The sequence below is a fragment of the Dendroctonus ponderosae genome, unplaced genomic scaffold (assembly GCF_020466585.1).
Source record: "Dendroctonus ponderosae isolate FM_Combo_2020 unplaced genomic scaffold, Dpon_F_20191213v2 Dpon_F_20191213_1, whole genome shotgun sequence".
Taxonomy (NCBI): Eukaryota; Metazoa; Arthropoda; class Insecta; order Coleoptera; family Curculionidae; genus Dendroctonus; species Dendroctonus ponderosae.
The window spans coordinates 7,015,754-7,037,175 of record NW_026017110.1 but is presented as its reverse complement, the minus strand read 5'-3'; the positions used below and the strand labels follow the sequence as shown (position 1 = coordinate 7,037,175).

The window sequence follows — 21,422 nt, the reverse complement described above, 5'->3', positions numbered from 1 at the left end:
AAAGAAATTAGTTAATTTTGCTTTTTTACTTCAAAGCCAAAGATTGCTTCTGCGTACCCCAAAAGTTTCGGTTTAATCCCATAATCAGGGATTTTTTTGCAAATTTTTAAATATTCATAAATCTGTAAAAGTTGATTTGAAGAATTCTTTATTGTTACTTGGCCTAGTTAACCCTTTTTCATTTTCCATATTTCAAGTGTTTCATCATAGAACAATTTTCAAAGGTTTCGGTATATTTGTTAAACAATTGCGACACAAACCGACAAAGCAAAACACTTTCCGCCCAACTTCAACAGCCAAACCGCCACAAAATTGAAATTTTGCGGAAAATATATGAATTTCCTGAAGAAAGTTACATTTAACACACGAGCAGAAAACACCCAGCGTTTTGTTCGCCGTTTTGACACCAAATAAAACGAAAATCAGATGAAATGATAAGCTGAACTGACCAACCAATCTGAGTCACAAGTCAGAGTTAAGAAGACGTAAGTGGAAGATTAGCAGATGCCTGAGAAGAACAGCGAATGCAGTTAAATAGAAGGTGATGAGCAAATGATCGCAAATCCATCTACAATTTACCGTCTATCTAGCCAAAACTGGCACCTGCAATGCTAGACAGGTTGGAACCGGAAGAGAGTCCACCTAGAACACCGGAACTACCGGTATAAAACGCACTTCTCACTTGCTGAGCGGCATCCTGCAAAGGTGAAATCACAGAAATCATGGCAATATCAACGGAAAAACCAGCAAAAACAGCCATATTCTGCATTCAACTCACTTGTATCGCGGATCCTAAAAAGCTAGATATGGCTCTGGTAACGTTAACAGCGGCAGTTAATAAGTTACTCCTGATCATGGAATCGCCTTGATCATCAATCCCCGGAATGGGATTGAGACTAACCGGAGGCATAACACGAGTCCGGGTTGTGGTTGATATTGAAGACGCATCCTCATCTTCATCATCATCATCAATACTGTTGCTGACACTCAACGTTGAAATCGTCGAAGCTTTTGGCCTGCGATTGATCTCAGCCAACAATCGATCTTTTTCAGTGCTGGATCTCACTCTAGGCGGCCTTAAATAGCTGAGAGTTACTACTGGGCGTGTTCTCCTCAAATTGCCTACCTAGGCGTGGCTCTGGACGTAGCTCCATGTTGCCCAGTGTGAGTGACCTGAACGCCTTCATTCACATTGATCAAATTCTGCAGGCTTTTGATCTTGGAAAAATCCAGCTGATCTGCGGCGTCCGGGTCGTTCTGAACTGCCTCCAGTTGCTTGATCAACCCCTATAAAATTATCGACCACATGGATAGATGGGAAATTCACCCACCAACTAGACTTGCCTGGATTTCATCCTGAGTCAGGCTGGGTTTAGTCACAGGTGCAGCCGTCACCATTGGAGTGATTCTAGTGGGCTGATTGGACAAGATTTCATCATCTGCAGCATTTGGTTTGGACGCAGCTGGCTTGGAAGGCGCCTTCCTGGCTGTGGGCTTCTTGGTGGTGGGAGGATCCAAGATGTCCAACAACCAATTAAGCCCTTGCATCAATCTGCCTCCTACTGGTCGGGAAGTGGTTGCAATCGGTCTGGATTTGGGCTTCGGCTTCTTGGTGGTGGGCGCTTCCTCAAAAATTCCCTGGAAAACTCCAAACCTGCCCACTATGTCCCGGAAACAACCACATTAACTTACAGCCTCCTTGACTCTTTCCCCCAGAATTTTGGGAGTAGTGGGGCCAATCCCGTGCTCCTTTAAAATAGCAGCCAATAGTGCCTCATCGGTTTTCCCATACGTGGATGTTAATGGAGCGGGGGTTGACAACCCATCCAGGTTGTATTGCTTCAAAATATCCTCCAAAGAAGGCGTGGTTTTTTTGGTGGCGTCCTCCACATGAGTGATCGGCAACTGATCTTGAATGGAATTAGGGCGGCGCTTAGTGGTAGTTTGAGGCTCCTGGGTGGTTGTCATGGAGCGCGAGCGATCCCGCTCCATTGCCATTGCAATTACCTAAGGGAAAGCCACCGAAGGTGTGAACGAGTGAAGGTTGTTTCAGGAGGAGGTTGATTTTACCCTATTGGCCAAGCTGCTGCTGCTAGCACTTAGGGGATTGGGCATAGGCGACAAAGTAGGCGCTCGGACGTTCGGGGGCGCAAACTGAAACAAGTCATGTTTAAGTAGCCAAAACTTCCCTTCCTAGAAAGTCCTAATGGACTCACCATTGTTGTTAGCAAACTCAGCTGCTTCAATAGCGCAGCTTGCTCCTTCTCAATCTTCTCAATCTCCGCCAGATTTCTCTTCTGCTCTTCATTCAGGTTGTTAAGCTTGCCGCTCTTCTTCAGCTCCTCGAACAGTTTGTCTGTGTCTTCTTTGGTGCTGGCCGGCTTGGGTTTAGGAGTTGTGGTAGTGGGCGTTTCAGTCGTAGGAGGAGGGGCTTGGGTAGTGGTCGTGGTAGTGGTGGTAGAGGTGGTGGTAGTGGTTGTAGGGGTAGTGGTGGAAATCCTCTGCGTTGAGGGAGATTGTGAAAGGATCACTGTGGGTCGGGCCTACAAAAAATTGCAAATTCACTCACAACTGAACTGATTTGAGTAGAGAGTACCCAATTAGAACCCCACAACAATTCTGAGTTTTACACGTCCGCTGCCCACTGACTGAAATATTGCCTGGATAAACCTAAGTGGAGAAAGGTGCTAAAAGTGCTACAGTTACTGTTAATCCAGTGCGAGAAACAGAAGTGAGTTAGGTTAGATTATTGCTAGTAGTGGTTAATAATGTTGACAACCCCCTGATCAATATGTAGGGTGTTTGTTGGTTTTAAGATGAAATAAATCCTAGATTAGTTTCTTCTTCTACAGATGGTTCTTCAGTTGTTCCTGAAATTGTTGTGGAGTCCCAGCGTTTGCAAACAACCAAATACATACTGTGGTTCCAGCAGCGGCTAAAACCTCAAATCTGTCCGAGAGGCTGTTCGAAACATCCACTGGTCGACTGTTTTCTTGAGGACTGATCGTTCCCCGGATTAAATTGGGAAATAGCGTAGTCAAAAAGGTGGGCAAAATACCCGAAGGAGTAAACGAAGGGAAGCCAGTTGTGCTCATTAGTTTCCTAGTCGTGGTTTCAACTCTTTTAGTGGTAGTCGGCCTCTGAGTTGTTGTGGTTGTTGTGGTCGTCGTAGTCGGCCGAGGCGTGGTAGTAGTTGTGGTGGTGGTAGTGGTGGTGGAAGTGGTTGTGGTGCTACTCTGTGTGGTTGGTTCTGGAGTGGTGGTGCTTGCAGGCGCAAGAGTCGACATAAGAGTAGAGGTAAAGAGCTGTAACAGTAACATGTGGATGAGGGTTTTCAAACAAACGGAGAACGGAGCTTACCAAATCATCTGTAGTGGGTACAAAGGTGGTTTTTTCAGTACTCAGAATGGGTGAAGTAAATGGTGCCATTGTTTCACTAGTTTGGAGTGTGGTAACAGTGCTGGGTTCAGCAGTACTAAGAGCTAAAGAGTTCTAAAAAGAAACGAAAATCTGACTCACTTTATACTCGATTAATTTGATTGAATTCGATTCCGCCCATTACTACCCTGAATAGTTGAACCCAACTACAGCACCAGTTTAATTAGGGATATTGTTACGAGAAAGTTATGCGTGCAATGAGTCAATGATGTAAAGAATGGATGGATTTCTACGGGATGCTCCAGCTTATTTTCCTCAAAAATGGCTGAAATTGAATGGAAATTGAAAATAAACTGGAGCCCTCTTTAAATGTGAACTGGTCCTGGACAAATCATGCGATTGTTGGAACCAACTAAATGCTAGTGTCAGTGTTTAGTAAATTCCTAAAAAGTAAGTTCAGTCGGTAAGTCAGATGTGAGATTTTCTACAACTCTACATTTGGTCGCAATTGAAATTAAGGTTTTAGTGGGTTTAGTTCGAAAGAACCAATTAGAGGCCCGATAGAGGATTGCATCCATGTATCCATTCACTTGCCTTGATACTTTTGTATTCGGCCTTCGTTACAGGCTTCCAACGATAAATAACGTTCCCGTTGTTGCGATTTATCAAGTCCTGTATGTTCAGTACTTCGTTATACTGTCGACAAAGTGATGGGATGATTTAAGCAAATTAAGCAACAATTTCATCAAATTAATTGAAAGAGAAAGTTCTTAAAGTGACGCAGTCACGCATGAGGCTAACAACGTCCTTTCCTCACCTGATTGACTTGCAAAGTTTTAAAGTTAGGAACCTGTGTGGTTGTGGAAGTTGCATCTAACTTGATCAGATTGTTCAAGGCATCTACAGTTCGGCCATTGAGAATTTCCCCTAAAGTTGGCGGAATCGTTTCAGTACTTTGCCACATTGTGCTCGTTGCCATTGTACTGGGCTGGGTTGTACTGGATTCTGCCTGAGTGGTGGTTTCTAGTGCTTTGCTTATTCGCATTTCCCCAGGTATTGCCATTATGCGCACCACTCCAGGCTCTACAGTAGTACTAGCCGTTTGCATAGTGGAAGTACTTGGCAAAACTGTACTGGTTGAAACAGTCGTACTGGCTGTTGTTAATGGGGCAAGAGTTGTAGTTGATGGGGCAGAAACTGTAACAATACTAGTTGAAGTTGGTTGCTGTTCAGTTGCAAGCAAACGAGACATTCGGTTCGATTCAACCTAAAAGAGAAAGAAGGAAACCATGTTGAAATGTGAGCAGAAATAGGTGCGAAACTTGCAGCTAATCAAGCAGTAATCAATGGTAATGGCTGTAACCCAGGCTGTTATAATGGCGAATGAATGTTAAGAGATGAGGAAAAATTGATTTTTTACTTCTGATGGTGACTGACCTAATTTTTTAAAAGTATTTTGGTTTACTTTAGCAATTTAGAGTGAAAATCTACTGTTTTTATCCATGAAATATGCCGAATTTCAATCGTTTAATGTAAAAAAACAGACGTTCAGTTTGTTAAGCAGAATTTGAAAATTTGATATACACAGGATGTGTTTGGTATGAACGTTTCGATAGCATACATGGCTGGCCTGTTCAGACGTTTCACCACTATGAAGCCACGTTTTTATACATACCGGAAAACCTATTGGGTCAAAACCAATATGTTGAACTCGAAAAACGCGCATGCAAAATTCCAATTTTTGACCCAATTTTTTCTAAAGGTGGAGGTCGATTTTTCACAAAAAATTTAATTGTCTTAAAATGGTTCCAATTGTACATCAATTTAATTTCAAGGAAGCCAGGAACGCAACGAACGCATTGAAAAATTGGCTTGAAACTTTAGATCCAAATAAATCCAGGCTTTTTGCCCAAATTAAGCGGTTTTTGGACGTTTGCGATTTTAAATAGACGCTATTTTTCTTCTTGAGTACCCAAACACGGTTTTTTGCATATTGGAGAGCTTATTGGGTCAAAAGCAATATGTTGAGCTCAAAAAACGCGCATGCGAAATTTTCCTAAGGTTGGAGGTCGATTTTTTCATTCTCTTCTTCTGCATTCTCTTAAAATGGTACTAATTGTACGTCAATTGCATTTCGAGGAAGCGAGGAACGCAACAAACTCATCGAAAAACTAGCTGGAACCTTTAGATCCGAATAAATCGATGTTTTTTGCCCAAATTAAGCGGTGTTTACACGTTTGCAATCTTAAATCGACGCTCTTTTTCTACTTGAGCACCCAAACACGGTTTTTTGCATATTTGAGAGCTTATTGGACCAAAAGCAATATATTGAGCTCAAAAAACGCGCATGCAGGGTCGGTGTCGATTTTGTCAGAAAAATTTATTTTTCATAAAATGGTTCTAATTGTACTTCAATTTCATTTCGAAAAACTCGCTGGAAACTTTAGATCCGAATAAATGGGTGTTTTTTGCCCAAATTGAGCGGTGTTTGGACCTTTGCCATCTTAAGTCGGCGGTATTTTTCTTCTTGAACACCCAAGCACGGTTTCTTGCATATTGGAGAGCTTATTGGATCAAAAGCAATATGTGAGCTCAAAAAACGGGCTGCAAATTTATTCTCTTAAAATGGTTCTACTTGACCATTAATTTAATTCCAAAGAAGCGAGAAACGGAACGAACTCATTGAAAAACACGATGGAAATTAGATCCGAATAAATCGATGTTTTTTGCTCAAATTAAGCGGTTTTTGGACGTTTAAGATCTTAAGTAGACGCTATTTTTCTTCTTGAGCACCCAAACACATAATTCTCTTAAAATGGTTCCAATTATACATCAATTTAATTTCGAGAAAGGGAGGAACGCAACAAATTCATTGAAAAACTGGCTGGAAACTTTAGATCCGAACAGGTCGACGTTTTTGTCCCATTTCAACTGCTTTAAAAGACGTGAAACGTCTGAATATGCTAGCCGTGCGTGATATCGCAACATCAATACAAAATACATGTCTTTGACGACCTCATAATCTGAAAATCTTCCATAATTGATAGTAATAAAACATTTTATTTTGGGAATGTTGGCCGCAATTAAATCCACGTTTAAATTCCACCTCCAAAAACTGATATTTTAACTTTTACAAAATTTCAATAAAAATTGAAATGGAAAATTTAACGCTCTGTATTTCAGTTCGCTCAGGCCTGTTGCTAGATTAAAATATATTATTTCTATTTATGTGAATCCTGTTTAAAAAGCAAAATCGCATTTTTCCTCGTTTCCACTCGGAGTACCAATCAATTAAACACGCTACAAAGCACCAAACTAGGCAAACAAAAAGCCAAACAATCAACCACCAACAAAATCAATTAATAACAAACATTTAAACAAATAAAATAAATAAGTCGGTGTGTAAGCGTGCAGAGAAAGCGAAAAAAGCTGGAACCGAATTTCTTGGCTAGGAATCCGAGTGTTTTGGTGACCATGATCGTCTACAACTATGATGAACTGGAAAAGCCCTGGATAGCGGAAACTATCCAGAACTTTTCGCGGATTTTGCAACCTCTACCAGCCCACCCTTACACCTCCCACTCTCTACAACACAAGGGGTGAATACCGTAGCTGAATTATTGTCCAGGGGAGTCATTCCATTGGTGGTATCTGTTACTTGGTTACTTGTTATTTCGACCAAGGGCGGGGGATTAGGCCTGATATCAAAGCCCCTAACCTTTATCACGGGGTCCATTGGAACCAACGTTCCATTCGGGAACTTCCTAACAACCGTATTGTTCGGAAACAGCCCCACCACTATGAAGGGCGTGTCCTTATTCGGTATGGTGGGAGGCCGTTTACGTAAAATCGTGTTATTGTTTAGAACTGCAAATATGAAATAGTCAGGAGTGGTAGAAGTGGTCGTGGATGGTGTGGAAACGTCCAGGCTGTTTCCTATTGGTTCGCCCACGTCACTCGACAGGATTCTACCAGACCTGGGGGATGGTTTAGCACTGGTGGTAGTGGTGGTTAGAATTACGGTGGTTGAATCGGGAGTATTAGTTAGGGTGGTGCTGCTGTCGACTTCAGTCGTTCCCTCAGTGGGTATGAGGGTAGTCACTCCCATATCTGTGGTGGGCAGCCCTGGACTGGTGCTGGGTTCCACTGTAGTGGCACTTTCAGTCGTTTCAGTGGACGTTAGCAGATTGTTATCAAACCCTACTCTACCGGCGATAGTGACGGTGTTAAACAAGTTATCATCAACAGTTACTGAGTTAACCAGGTCATTAGCTGAGAAAATTGAAACACTTCCCGGACTCACTTGGAACATTGGAATAGTTGGCACCGTTGTGGACTCACTAGCTGTGGTAGTGGTTGTGGGTAAATCAGTGGTGGTGGTAAGTGGTAAGCTCGAAGTGGTTTCACTACCACTCTCACCAGCAGTGGTTGTAATAGCGGGAGTAGTGGTAGTTTCCATTTGCGTTAAAGTAGAAGACTCGGTATTTACATCAGTAACAGTAGTGGCAGCAGTAGAAGTAGTGAGAGGTGTGGTATTTACAACAAGAGAAGCCGCAGTGGAAACATCAGTAAACCGAGGCTGTAACCCATCAAAAGTCACAGCTTCGATGGGTTCTTGTGGTGAAAACGTGGTGGAAACAAAGCCAGGAGATTTCGGAGTGACAACCACAAGGTTTTCGTTTTGATCGGCCGGCGGGTTGGTTGAAACCAATCCATTCAAGATATCTAACAGTTTACCAATGGTGCGTTTCTCTAGAACCTCGTTTTGGTCAATGTCGGGAAACGCGGTCAACGGATTGATGGGAGTGCTCAAAGCCAGTGGTGCAGGAAGCGCAGTAGTACCTACAGAACTACCCCTAAATTTGGCCGAATATTTAGTTACAGTGGACAGCGGAGTAGTAGATGAACTGCTTACTGTATTCAAATTCGATGTACCTACTTCGTTCGTTTGGATCGCCGTTAAGGAACTACGGATTTTCTCGATAATTGTTGTCGGTTTTTCGCTGGTTATTGTCTCGATAATGTTTGTCTGAATGTCGGGTGTGGTCTTGTCTTTAGGGGTCGTTTTTTTGGTGGCCAGTTTCAATATGGCCGAGTTTTCCGACGCTGCATTAGGTGATGATGGTGGAAGATTGGATGTGGATGTGTTTGGGGCCTCCGTGGTCGATATCATTGTTATCGAGTTGATTATTCGCTCGATTATCGAGACTGCTTTCTCCGTGGTGCCATCCTTTGCCTTGGGAGGGAGAAATAAAAAGAAACTGTCAGATGCATGATTCTTTTCCAAAGAAACGTTCTAAAAGCGTTTGAAACAAGATGTGGAAAAGGAACTTTTCTTTGTTACGATGACAAATTTACTTCGAGGCAATCACGCTCTGCATTTGATTTGAGGCATTAACAAACTGTTTGCTTTTTTGAAATTTAGACGCAAATCTCATCTTGTACAGAAACATTGCCGTATTTTGATCGAAAGTACAAGTTCCGAAAATCCGTGTATTTTTGGCGCAAAACTGAGCGTTTTTGCTAAGCTAGTTTTTGACCAGAAAAACATATTTTTTTCAAGTTTATTCCGATTTTAGTGAGCATTGATGTTTAAGCACAGTGTAGCCCAAATACGAAGCTTCCATTTTATATAAATTCACATTGAACAGAGCAGAAGCTGATCGGTTGAGAACTTCCTCACCTTGAAAAGCCCAACTTTTGCACATCATTCGTAAACAATTCTAAACTTCCAAACTAATGAGTAGTTTTACTTAATATTTGCGGAGACCATAGGCGAAACAACAGCTTTAATTGGACTTAAAATTGAGCTTTGAGCAGGTCCCAAACATGAACCAAAAAAGAGCAGTTTGCATATCGTTGGAGCAAAACGGCCCACTTCCAAAAGTCTTTATGCTTCGATATTATTTTTCGCACTATTTAGCTAATACGTAAAACTATAATATTCCGTACATTTCAGTTGAATTGGTGTTGAAGCTAAATCTACACTTGGCTTTCAGGCACCTGCCAGACTTAAATCAGCAAAGTTCAATCTGCCAACATTTGAGAAAAAATTTCCCACTTTCAAAATACTTTGTTTTATAAACGTTGTATAAAATACATAAATTTCCAAAATATAACTTCAATCGCTCTAGAAATTGATTTTTAAACATGCCTTGGCAACTTGAAAAGCGGCACTTGGAAGTGGAAGAGATTTCTCGGCAAAAATTCTGAACTTCCAAATTAATAAAACTTTCAATATTATATTTATTGAAAACACAACCAAAACAATGAGACATAATAGTAAAAAAGTTGACTGCAATTACAGTTAAAACTCAATTTTCGGAACCTTCCAAACTTGAATCAAAAAGTTTAATTTGCCGACGTTAAAAATTACCGACTTCCAAAATCCTTGTTTTTTTTAATATAATTTTTTCACACTGTGTAACTAATATATAAATTTATGAGTTTCCATAATATTTTTTCAGTCGCAGTGAAAGTTGATTTTTGAAAATTTTTTAACATGAACGTGAAAAGCAGAACTTGCAAATCCCTAGATAAACCCTCGAAACTTCTAAATTAATCGAACCTTCAATATGATATTTACTGCTTATATAACCAGCATAAATAAGTATAACTGGAAAAAATTTCACTTCAACTGAATTGAAACTGAATTTTCAGCATCGTCCAAACTTGAACCAGAAAATCTTTCAATCAAAATGCAGACACTTTGGAAAAAATGGCGCTCTGCCTAAATATTTCGATCTTTTTTTTTCGCACAGTGTAGCCAATATGTAAGATAATGAGATTTTATGATATTATTTCAATTGAAGTGGAAACTGATTTTTCGAAAAATTTCCCAACCTGACCCTAAAGAGCGCAACTCGGATAAATCACGGGATAAACATTCTTAACTTCCAAATTAATGGAACACTCAATACGAAATTTACCGAAAAATTAACCAAAATGCGAGGGTACAACTGGAAGAAAATTCAGTTGAATTGGGGTTGAATTTGATTTTTCAGCAGCTTCCAAACTTGAACCAGTAAAGTTCCATTTGCAAACGCTTGGGAAAAAATGCCCCACTTCCAAAAAACTTTAGACTTTGATATTATTTTTTCGCACTGTGCAACCAGTTGATTAACTTTTGAAATTTAAAAAATAGCTGCATAAAGACGATAACCTGATTTTTGAAAAAAAATCCAACATGACCCTAAAAGGCACAACTTGCAGTTCTCTAAATAAACATTCGAAGCTTCCAAATCAATGGAACTTTCAAGAATATTTTTACTGAAAGTAAAACTATGAAAGTGGGTACAATTATAAAAAAGTTCACTTCATTTGGGATGGAAACGGAATCAGAATAAAAAAAATCAGTTTCCTAACTTGCGCCACAAAAGTTTCACTTGCAAATCCTCAAAAAATCGAAAACTTTCAACTTCCTGACACGATTTCTTGAAAACTTGATAGAAATGTTCGTTTAGTGAAGATTTTGCTATAAGCAATCAACGCTGCATCAACTTGATTTTGCACCAAGAATTACATAGTTAAATTGAGTACGAGCTTTTAGCAAACACCCAGTATATTTATTTAGCCGATAACATAATGCGCTTCTCTAGTCACTTTTATAGATTCCTTTTCCACACCTACCTCTTTTAAAGTTTTCTTTCCAAAACAATCAAACTCTTAACAGTTTCTTTTTATAGTTACCGTGGCAGTGAGTTTCAAATTTTTATCGGTGGTCAAAAACTCTCCATTAACCAAATCGGCCGATGCAATGCTATTAACTGGATCATCAAAACTGATCACTTCGACGCCCAGATCATCATCTGTAACTGCAACGACGCCATCCACCTGAAAGTGTCAGTCAAAAAAAATAATCATCAATAAAAAATTGCGGAAAAAACGCTTAGTTGATCCTTTGTCGAACTTAACAATCTAAACCGGATGGAATTGATTTTGGTTGGGTTGTCTTGGGCTGTGTGGTTTATTTGGTAATCCCCCCACGTTAGAATGTGCGGTATAGACAGTAGAAACTCAAAGTGCAAAAACCATTCCAAATTTGTATAAGTATTATCAGTAAATCAAGGAAGGATTCAAGAGGAATCAACTAACTCTAGCTAGGATATTAGTAAGTTTGAGAAGCGAATCAACCCGGTTTGAGATATTGTTAAATTCAAAAAGGATTCAAGAACTTTAAGGCGGTTTAATAGGAAAACATGCGTACACTTTATGGTCAATCGTTTATAAGTAAGGATGTTTTTGATTTTTGTGCCGCAAGAATGGGAAATTGCTTGCTTCAAGCCGTGACCTCTGAAGATGCACCACGCTCATGCTAGATGGGAAACCTCAGATCGTCATGGATTCCCATCCAAAAAATTAAGAGGCAGAAAATGTTCTGTAATTTTCACCCTCTTTTGATTGAAGAGCTCGATTACATCAAAATTCAAGCTGAAAACTAGCATAGAAAATGAGATGAAAGAAGCAACAAACAATTGCGCAAACTGAGCGTTTGGTAAAAAATGCCCGAAGAAAGATTAAAAGAAACCTATTATTCATTGTTCAAACAATCCAGACAAAGAACTAAACAAAGCCAACAGACCAACGAAAAACTTTAGAGAAAGCAACAAACTGCAGAATAATTTGCTACAGTTTTTCGCGTGAATATTGGCTGTTTTTGCCACGACCACTTTTGATCGATTACGGCATTACTGACAGATGCATTGTGTTTGTCCAAGTTCTGCTCTCTAATCGGTATGGGAAATTTGCAAAATGTATACTAAATATCAAAGTCATTGACTAAAATGTGAAATTCCTATGAAAAGTGTACGCATGCTGAAAAAAGTTAAATTCCTTCCTAACCATTGTGGTTACGCCAAAACCGAGTAAATGGTGCAAAATAAGTGCGAAACAGTTATTAATGTGCCGTGTATGTACAATAGAACAGTACAATTAAACACAAATATCTGAGTTTCTCAAAATTGCTTTATTACAAAAAATAAAATAGTACACCTTAAGAGTAAAACTAGATCATGTTAGTCGAAACAGTGGACGGTTAAATGAGGTTTGTATGATGGGTATGAACAAGACAAGAATTAGTGCAATGGCAATGTAAATCCAAAACCCATGTGTATGAAACTTTAGCGCCTTTGGCAAACACTGATCACTGATCAAAGGTTTTGGACCTTTACAAAACTACCCCAATTTGTACAACAGTCAGATGGCCAGAAAAGGTGTCTCCTGAACTAAACGCTAAAAGTGTATCCAGAATTGCAGTGTCGGTTTAAAAAGTGTGCCGTCATTTTCTCACTTAATACCAGGTGTAGTCAAATGGTCTGTGATCGTACCATATCACTCTCTCCTTAGAAATACAAAATCATCGTTATTAAGGCGTACTATTTTATTTTTTCCCTTATCAACTAGTCCCTATCTTCCTTAAACTGGAACCCAGAGTGGTACTTACGGGTGTTACGGGTGGCCTAAGTGTGGGAACCGTCGGCACATAGGCAGGAGTCGGTATAGTAGGAATGTAAAACGGAGCACTGGTAGTTGACTTTAGTACCGAGCTTCTGCTAGAGGTGTCCAGACGATATCTAGAACTGTATCTGCTGGTGTTGAATTTTTTGATTGGCTGCACCGGTTTAGGGCTCTACAACACCCACCCCATTCAATCATTTCCATATAAAAACCCCCAAAACTAACCTGAGCTACTCCAATCGCCTCTACTTCCTTGTCCACCCGCTTACTACTGTAGAGCCCCTTTGGTTGTGGTCCTCCCACAGTTTTCCCATTACTCAAACCATCAGTTTCCTTTTTCACGAACTTTGCCGAAAACTTGGTTTCTTTAGTAACCACACTGAGTGGAGTGGTAGGAGGAGGACTGGCAGTTGATCGAAGAGTTTTTCTCCTCACTTGATGGTCAACCGCGTTTCGAGGGGCGTAGCTTTTGCGGGACGCCGATGTTGGCTTGGTGGAGAGTCTGGATTTGGCGTTTTTTTCGGAAAACTTTGGCAATTGACGAGGCCGAGTTGGTCGAGGAGTGGTGGAGGTGGTGGATGGTTGCTTCGGTTTAGGATCCAACTCGTTATCGTTATCGTTTATCTAGAAATAGAGTAGGAATTCTGAAGTATCAACCACAATGAAACACCAAAAACCATTCATTCTGGCGGGTTGAAATCAATTAGGTTTTGACGAAAGCAGGTTCGAAACCAGTGCCTGAGATTGAAAGTTGCTCGCAGCTGCAATGGGGAAAAATTGGATTCATCTTGGAAAAGATTAGGGGTAAAGCTGAAGCATCTTTACATATACAAAGCGTTTTGGCATGGATTAATAAAAGCTGTTGGATTCTAAGAAAATTTCAATTTAGTCGTTTGATTTATGTGAACCGACTGGCCTTCCATAAAAAACGTAACATAATGAAACCAACAAATATTGCAATTAAACAAGTAAACTTTAAGCGAAAACTGGTTCAACAGCACAATGTAAAATTGCCGGTGCCAGAAACAAGTTTTATTAATTGAACTGTATGAAAGGAAAGTGCGATTGACTGCCGGCTTTAATGAAACAGAGGCGGATTTGAGAATATTCGGATACCTAAATAAGTTTCTGAGAAATTTAAGATCTTAGCCATTACATAACTGACAAAGCAGTTTAAACCCACATAATTTTGCTGCTGGCTGTATTGTGTCGTAATAATCCGCAAGTTCAGATTAGTTATGAAAAGCAAATGCAATTAATTCGTTTAAAAATTCACTTTGCAACATAAATTCCCGTTGAAGCCATTAAAAGTGGAATAGTGACACGCCATTAGATGCCATTAAATAAAGTGGCGCTCACGAGTTTTGGAAATAGTTGCTAGATAATTTGCAGTTTTGCCTTCAATGGGACGAGTGGAAGAATCAAATGTCGTCCATTCTTCTTCTCAACCCTTGTTAGTCGGGGAATATTAAAAAATGCAGAACCTCTTCCACGTTCTTCCCAGAGAGTTCAAGCTCACTTTAGGTCCTCGTGTTGTTTGCAGCAAATCTTCGCATTTTAATTTCCCAATCCTTTGTGTCTTCAGTTGAAATATGTAGCGCCACCTAAATCGTGCAGAAATGCTACTTACGATTTCATTGATATCTTGCGACCTCTTAGGAATTCCAGTGATGGCACGTGCTGAAGAAGGTGAAGATCTAGGTGAAACAGTAGAAGTCACGACCAGTTTTTCCGTGGTGCTGGTCTTGGGGGTCACCGTAAAGCTCTTCAGTGAAGGTTTTGTCGGTCTCACTTCACCCTAGGCATAAAAGTGAAAACATTTGTAGAAAACTTGAGAAGAATAAGTAGCAAAAGATGCAAAAACAATAAGTACAGGATGTTGAGGAAGTGCTGCAAATGTGACAATATAAGCTCTTAACAAAACACTCTGAACTCTCATTGGAGATTTTGAAAATGTGATTAAAGGTTTTAAAGCTGAGTTCAAAACTGGTTATAAAATACAAGATGTTGAGAAAACTGCTGCAAAATTGCTACTAAACGCACCTTAAGATCAAGAAGAAATCATCAATTTTGCCTCAATTGAAAATACTGCATTGCTTTCGAATATTTGATTAAAGTTTTGCAAGCTAAGTTTAAACATGTTTATAAAATACAAGATGTGGACAAAAATCCTGGAAAATTGTCACTAAATGCTCCTAACACAAAACAGCCGGCTCCTAACTTTGACCGAAAATCAAGAATTGAAACTTTTCAAACTGAAAACTTTTGTAAATTTGATCAAGTTTTTTTCTTAAAGTTGAAAACTGTTTGTAAAATATAGGATGTTGAGAAAATTGCCACTAAAGCTGCTCTTAAAGTCGAAAAAATAACTTGAAATAAAGCCTCAATAGGAAATTTTAATTCATTCTTGAAAAGATTATTACATTTTTCAAAAACTGAGTTAAAAGCTATTTGTAAAATACAAGATGTTGAGAAAATGATGGAAAATTGCCACTAAACACGACAGTCCACTTTTAAGGTTGAGGAAAGATCGAGAATTAGAGCCTTAATGGAAAATTTCATGGAAGATTTGAAAGCTGAGTTCAAAGCTGTTTGTCTAGAAACTTAATTGAGGATTTCTATTGGTGTTTGAAAATTTTATCAGCATTTCCATTCGGTTTCAATTCCCTAAAACAAAGACACTTAGTAGAGGCAAAGTGATGGCTAAGAAAGTCATCCTATATATCAGCTTCCGGCTAATTTTGCCATCCGCATAATCGCGAAAGTAAAAGCTTCGAGAGCTTGAAATTGGCATTTGTGTAGCTTAAATTAATTACGACTGAGCAATTTTCTACAGCTAAAAATCGATTTCCGCTCTGGTATTTAGGCCTAAGGAAATCGATTGAAAAGCGGTTGCACAAAGTAAAGAAATTAATAAAGCCATAATGAGGAAAGAATATTATTCAAATAGCCGAATTTTATGTTGATATTGCGATAGCCGATGATTTCTTGTTACAGTTAACGGTGGTTTCGAACCGTTCATAATTTTTAGACAATTTAAGAAACAATTATATCTGTTGCATTAGCAGCTTGAGGCCTGATTCGGACCAGTTTGTTTAAGCGCCGGCTTTACTGACGAACGAAAATCTGATTGAATCGCAACCATTGCCATCAATTTTGCGTATCGAATGATGAGAAAGTACCGGATGACGGAATCGATTTGCGCCAAACAATAAAGTTCAAATGCAATTTAATCGGCATTACCTAACGTAACATGAGGAGAGTCTGAGACAATGCTTTCTTTCCTTGGGGTATTCGTTGGATCCCAAGACCGTGACCGAGAAAACACGCTGAAGACGGTAACAATGAATGGGCCATCGACATCTTTGTGTTGATTTTACTATGCTGGTTCAAGGACGCCGGGAATTTTAAATTAAGAAAACGCTTCAAACCTACCTTAGATTTCTTGGCCTGGATCAGCGCCTTGAATGGTTCAGGGTAGTTGTCCTCCTCACCAACATCCTCCTCTGAACTCCTACTCTTTTCCTGTGGGTTTAGTTCAGCCTTCTTGTTTCCTCTCGACAGCATCTCTGCTGCTTTAGCCTTCGAAACCTTCTTCCTCCGTGTGATGGTGCTTTTGGAAATGACCTGGTTCACTTCCGAAACCACTGATTCCTTGATTCTTGGCGACGTTTTTGCTCGGGTTGTCGTTTCAGGGGTTGGTGAAGAGGATTTAGGCGCTTCAGTCGAAGAAGTAACCCGAGTGCTCAGTCGAGCTCTACCAGTACTCGCTTCCACTGGTTCAGCCCTTGTGACGGTCACTCGGGAAAATGCGCTGGTTGTGGGCTTTTCCACGAATTTTACATCATTCTCCGTTGCACTCACATGCATGTGATCCACGCTGCTTCTTCTACTGACGCTCGATCTGCCTCTACCTCTAGATCGGGTTGAAACTAGTGATTTGGGTTCCCGCTCAAACAACGGAAGCACCTCCAGCTTGGTTTCGTCGATTATCGGAGGGGAAATTGGGAACCGGCTTCTCGATCTAAAACTCTCTTTTAGTGGCTTCCTTTCAACTGCTGACTTAGCTGTGGTGGTGGTCGAACTCGAAGTTTCAGGCGCGTCGGTGCTGCGAGACTTTTCGCCGTAAAACACCGTGGTGTCTTCGACAGATTCTTCCAAACGGGCAGGGTTTCTACTTCTTGATGACGGCGCCTCTTGAGGTTGCGTGGCAAACCTGCTTTGGCCCCCTTTTCGCCTTGCTGGGGCTTCAACTAAAGAGCCTTCCCGCCTGGTGGTTGACCTTTCCCGAGAGCTTCTGTCTTCATTGGTCGCCCTTCTGCTGCCTTCTTCACTGCCGCCCCTTCTTCTACTGCTACTCGGTTTGCTATTAGGCGTTTCCGTTGGGCGTCTTTGTTCAGCACGTCTTCCTGCAGATCGGCTGGTTGATGCAGTAGGGGTTTCAGTTCTCGACCTTGCACGCCCTCTACTTGCCTTTTCCCCCACATTGGAGCGTTCAACTGAACTAGGGTCAGAAGTAGTTGCTCTTCTTCCAGAGCTTCTACTTCTTACGGTTGTGGATTCAGGAGTTAAGTCTACAGGCACGCGTTCAAATTTGCTGTCGATTTTCCTACCTGGGCGCGACCTGGAAGTGGCGGCCTCAAACTGCTCCACTGTGGCAACTGCAGGGCCTCGAAAGCTGCTCTCTGCTTCTATTGAGTCTTCCAGTTTCCTCCTGCTAAAGCGAGGTCTGGATGAAGATGTTTCCCCGCTGGGCTGTGCAGGTCTTCTATTAGTAGTCACTCTGGATCTGAGTCTTGGAGCTGGTGAATACTCAACTACGCTCGGTCTGGGGGATGGTCTGCGCCCTTTAGAGACTACCCGATTTGGCTGCGCTGTTGTCGACTTGAGGGTGGAGGTTTCTTCGCTGAAGACCCCACCAGCTCCCTCCAGCAGATGCTGTGCTTCACTTGATATTTCCAATGGCTGTGTTTCTGTGACTAGTTCAGCTGCCTCGCTGAGTCCTTGCACTGGTTCTGGTTCCTCAGCTGGAGCTCGCACGTTTTCCTCAACTGCAGGTCTAACTTCAACTGGTTTTGCTCTGCTTCCAGGTCTAGATCGGGAGGGAGCAAGTCGTTCTGGGCTTGCTCTAACGGATGGAACAGGAGCAGAGCTACGCAAGTCTTCTCTGGTTAGAATGGGGGCTTCTGAGCGCAGCACAGTGGCTCGCTGAGGAATGTTGCTTTTGCCAGCAAAAGAAGCCTGAGCACTCCTAGAGGCGGCAGCCAAAGAGCGAATGGTGCTCCCAAAGTTGGTCAGAAGATATTCTTCATCCACTACAGGAGTGGTCGTTTTAGGCGGAAGAGTCTGCCCTCTAGCTTGCAGAATGGCTCTAGCTGTGCTTCCAAATCCCAGCTCATCCACTGGCAGTATATCTGCAACTGCAGGAGTTACAGCTGCTGAAGACACTTCTATTGCAGGTCTTCGACTGGGGGCTTCAAATCGGCTTTCAGTTAAAACCCTGGATTTGCTTTGTCGCCTGAATGAATCTATTGGAGAATCGTTGTTGATTTCTTCCACTTCATAAGATCTGGGCGCTTCCGTAGGGCGGGCACGCCGTTCAGCTGCAGCTTGGGGATTATTCGAATGGATTCTTGTCCTGGTGGAAGCTCGCCTGTTGGCGGTGGCTGGCGTCGATTGTTCTGCAAGAACTTCGGCCGCAGAAAAGCGCGCTCTGCCTCGCGTTCGACTTGGCGCTGGTTCTTCATTCTGAAACGCAAAATTGGTTTGCTAAAATTCCTTTAATCTAGGACGTTGTTAAACCGCGAAATTGGCAAAAAATGTGTCGATATCCTGTGCAAATATCGTGGCTGGGGTCCAATGCAGGTCTCGTACATGCGTCCACAAATTGTTCGGGTGTTTGCCTAATAGTGAAAGTATCAAAATCGGTATCGGTTAACGATTTTATCTGGGTTTCAGCTAGAATGGTTCAGTGAAAAACTATCGATCTTGTCAAAAGCGGCAATTGGGGGTTCTGCTAACCTTGGGGTGTTTAGCGAATGTTGCCAATCTATGTGGGAGACGCAGAGCGAACAAGCCGCTTGCAGCTATTTTTATTTAAACCCGCGGGCCTTTGCTCTGCAAACTCTGCCGATGTTCTTAAAATTAAAAACTGTCGACCCCATTGGCAACTTTAATATTCTTAGTGGTCTAAACAATTAATTAATTTCTGTTTTAATTAGTTACAACGAAAACATTGCTCCCAATTAGATTAGGACTATATTTCAATAAACGTACACTTGTAGTTTTAGATTTACGCCAAAAACCATTAAAAAACGTCGTTGCATCGATTGCTTTAAACTTCCAAGGCAGACACCATCAAGTTCCACTTCTGCCGTGTCCTTGTTAAGCCTTAAAACGGGAAAATATGAAAAAAAAATGTTATTGAGAAAGATATGGGACACACATTGCAGCCATGCTATGGCACTAATAGTGCCGTCGTTAAATTGATATCTGCACAGGCGCATTGCGGGTTTAGTAAGGCGTGCCACTAATAAGGGTGTGCCTGTCGCTATTTGTGCTCTCTTTACGCTTGGCACAATTTGACTCATATTTTACTTCTATATCAGTAACGCATTATCCATTGATTAAGCACCTTTAAAAGTACACTTTGTATACCCAGCGAGAATTTTTTTAAAGAAAGCATTTGGCTGAAATGATTTATTTTTGACCACCGTTCAAACAACGAAAAAAAATCTAATTTAAGTGGTATTACAATAAAAAATTGGGATTTTGCAGACCGAAGCTTAGACTAGATTTTGCAAAACTTTCAACTATATACCTACTTGGCGCGAATTAGTAGTTACCAATTTTTGAAAAGTAGGTGTTGGGCTAAAGACATTACTTTTTAAGCCCGTGTTTATATATAGAGCAGATTGCTGTGAAAGTCTCAAGTTTATACTTGCTCGGTATGAGTAAGAAACGTTAAAGTTTACCAAGCAGCAAAAAATCAGGCCTTTGCGCGATTGCTACCAACATTTCCAAAGTTTCAAACACAATTATCGAGTCAATCGTGTAAAAGTTTTATGATCCTACTTGGTCCATATTCGGAGTTACGATTTTTTTAAAGAAAGCTAGCATGTGCCTGAAAACTTTAATTTATATGTATTTTTATATTTTTGTTTACCCAGCAGAGAAAAATAAGAATTTAGTATCAATTTAAAGAAAATTTTACAATTTGTACTCCCAAGTTGCTGCAATTGATCTTTAAAAAGTCTTCAAATTAGCAACTAGCAAAATTGCTTACTACCTGATTTAATTGTTTAAAGTTGGTAGTTTTCGCGATTTGGACCGAGACCACGAAGACAACCGCTCGAGCTAGTTAAACGATTGATCAACCTATCTCATGATATAATAATTAATCAAATACCCATTTACTTGTTCGTTTTACATAATCTTCCTTGATTAACCCGTTTGATTGTCCGAACCGCAACGATTTTCTTGATTGCCACAGCGCCAAAGTTGCAAAAGACTCGATTTACATGCAGTGCCATAAAAAAATTGATACAATATTGCGGAGCCTTGAACCCAGTACCATTAGCTTGTCATGGAACTGTAATCGCATAATATTGTGAAAAACTGGGCTAGTTAGCTGACTGTTAGCAGCATTTTATGCTAATCCTGCTCAAAATTATTGCCCAAATAAAACCTGAAATAGCTAATGAAGACTTAGATCAAACCTTTGGAGAAGTCCTTGACTTTCAATGTAAAACCTCCATCTATTTTCTTTCTTATTCAACATTATTTGTGCTCTACTAGCTAAAAGACAATAGGAAGTCGAATGAAACAGACTCAAATTAGGAGCGGTTTTGCGCTTTGCTTGAATATTAATAGCGTTATTAAATAGAGTAAAAACAAGCGATAATGTATTTACTTATAGCGTGCGCCTATTTCTGTAAAGCCGCCACGCAAGAAGTTGGAAGCATGATTTCATTACGTGATCATTTTTCGTAATCACCGTCGATTCCATAACGTTCGAGATTCATGCAGAATGCGTTGATTTTTTCAAGTGAACACTAAACCCGGACTTTAAATCCGTTCATTTTGATCTTATTAAAAATTAATTAAACCAGAGAAGTCGCTTAAAGGACAGAAGTCGACCTTGATGGGTACTGGCTTGCAAGTATGAGAACAATCGATGTAGATCACCCTCAGGTTATTCAAACAACTTTTTTTAGTCTTTTTGGCATTAATCTGGAATTACCAGTTGGCATTTATTGAAACATTATTCCCAGTACAAGTCAACATATTTTTATCCCCGAAATCATTGCTTGCCTAAAAGAACTTTTTCAAAAAACTCAAATGCTCTACTGTTGGTCCCAAAGTCCCAAAGTTTTCAGACGTTAAACAGCCATTTTCTAATCTGGTTGCAATAAGTAGATTTATTTTTGAGGAAACAAACTCGGAACTTATCACGTACCAAATGCGATAATCTCCTCGGCTTCAAATGAAAAATGAAACTGTCGTTAAAAATATATATTTTAAACGCCCAAGTTTTAAAATTCCTCCGATTTTCTTTCCAGAAATGCAATTATTTACCAATTTTCTGC

The 21,422-nt window shown here is 40.5% G+C and overlaps 1 protein-coding gene across 6 annotated transcripts in view; it reads right to left on the bottom strand.

Moving 5' to 3' along the window:
- The window catches only part of LOC109533580 (mucin-17), a 36,062-nt gene that overhangs the window by 3,736 nt on the left and 10,904 nt on the right, over window positions 1-21,422 (bottom strand). Inside the window, exons 3-19 of one of the 6 annotated variants that reach the window (XM_048669471.1) lie at window positions 16,270-18,582; window positions 14,465-14,632; window positions 13,060-13,458; window positions 12,821-13,006; window positions 11,068-11,211; window positions 6,986-8,614; window positions 4,196-4,645; window positions 3,973-4,074; window positions 3,361-3,492; window positions 2,919-3,305; window positions 2,217-2,543; window positions 2,071-2,154; window positions 1,693-2,007; window positions 1,345-1,638; window positions 1,127-1,287; window positions 779-1,076; window positions 580-697 (exon numbers count right to left, since the gene is read on the bottom strand). In XM_048669471.1, coding sequence (XP_048525428.1) covers window positions 587-697; window positions 779-1,076; window positions 1,127-1,287; window positions 1,345-1,638; window positions 1,693-2,007; window positions 2,071-2,154; window positions 2,217-2,543; window positions 2,919-3,305; window positions 3,361-3,492; window positions 3,973-4,074; window positions 4,196-4,645; window positions 6,986-8,614; window positions 11,068-11,211; window positions 12,821-13,006; window positions 13,060-13,458; window positions 14,465-14,632; window positions 16,270-18,582 — 7,500 coding nt within the window. In that variant the 3' untranslated portion in view covers window positions 580-586. Of the gene's footprint in view, window positions 1-579; window positions 698-778; window positions 1,077-1,126; window positions 1,288-1,344; window positions 1,639-1,692; window positions 2,008-2,070; window positions 2,155-2,216; window positions 2,544-2,918; window positions 3,306-3,360; window positions 3,493-3,972; window positions 4,075-4,195; window positions 4,646-6,985; window positions 8,615-11,067; window positions 11,212-12,820; window positions 13,007-13,059; window positions 13,459-14,464; window positions 14,633-16,269; window positions 18,583-21,422 lie in introns of those variants that run through there. The other 5 variants (XM_048669480.1, XM_048669482.1, XM_048669490.1 and 2 more) reach the window with 5 other exon arrangements.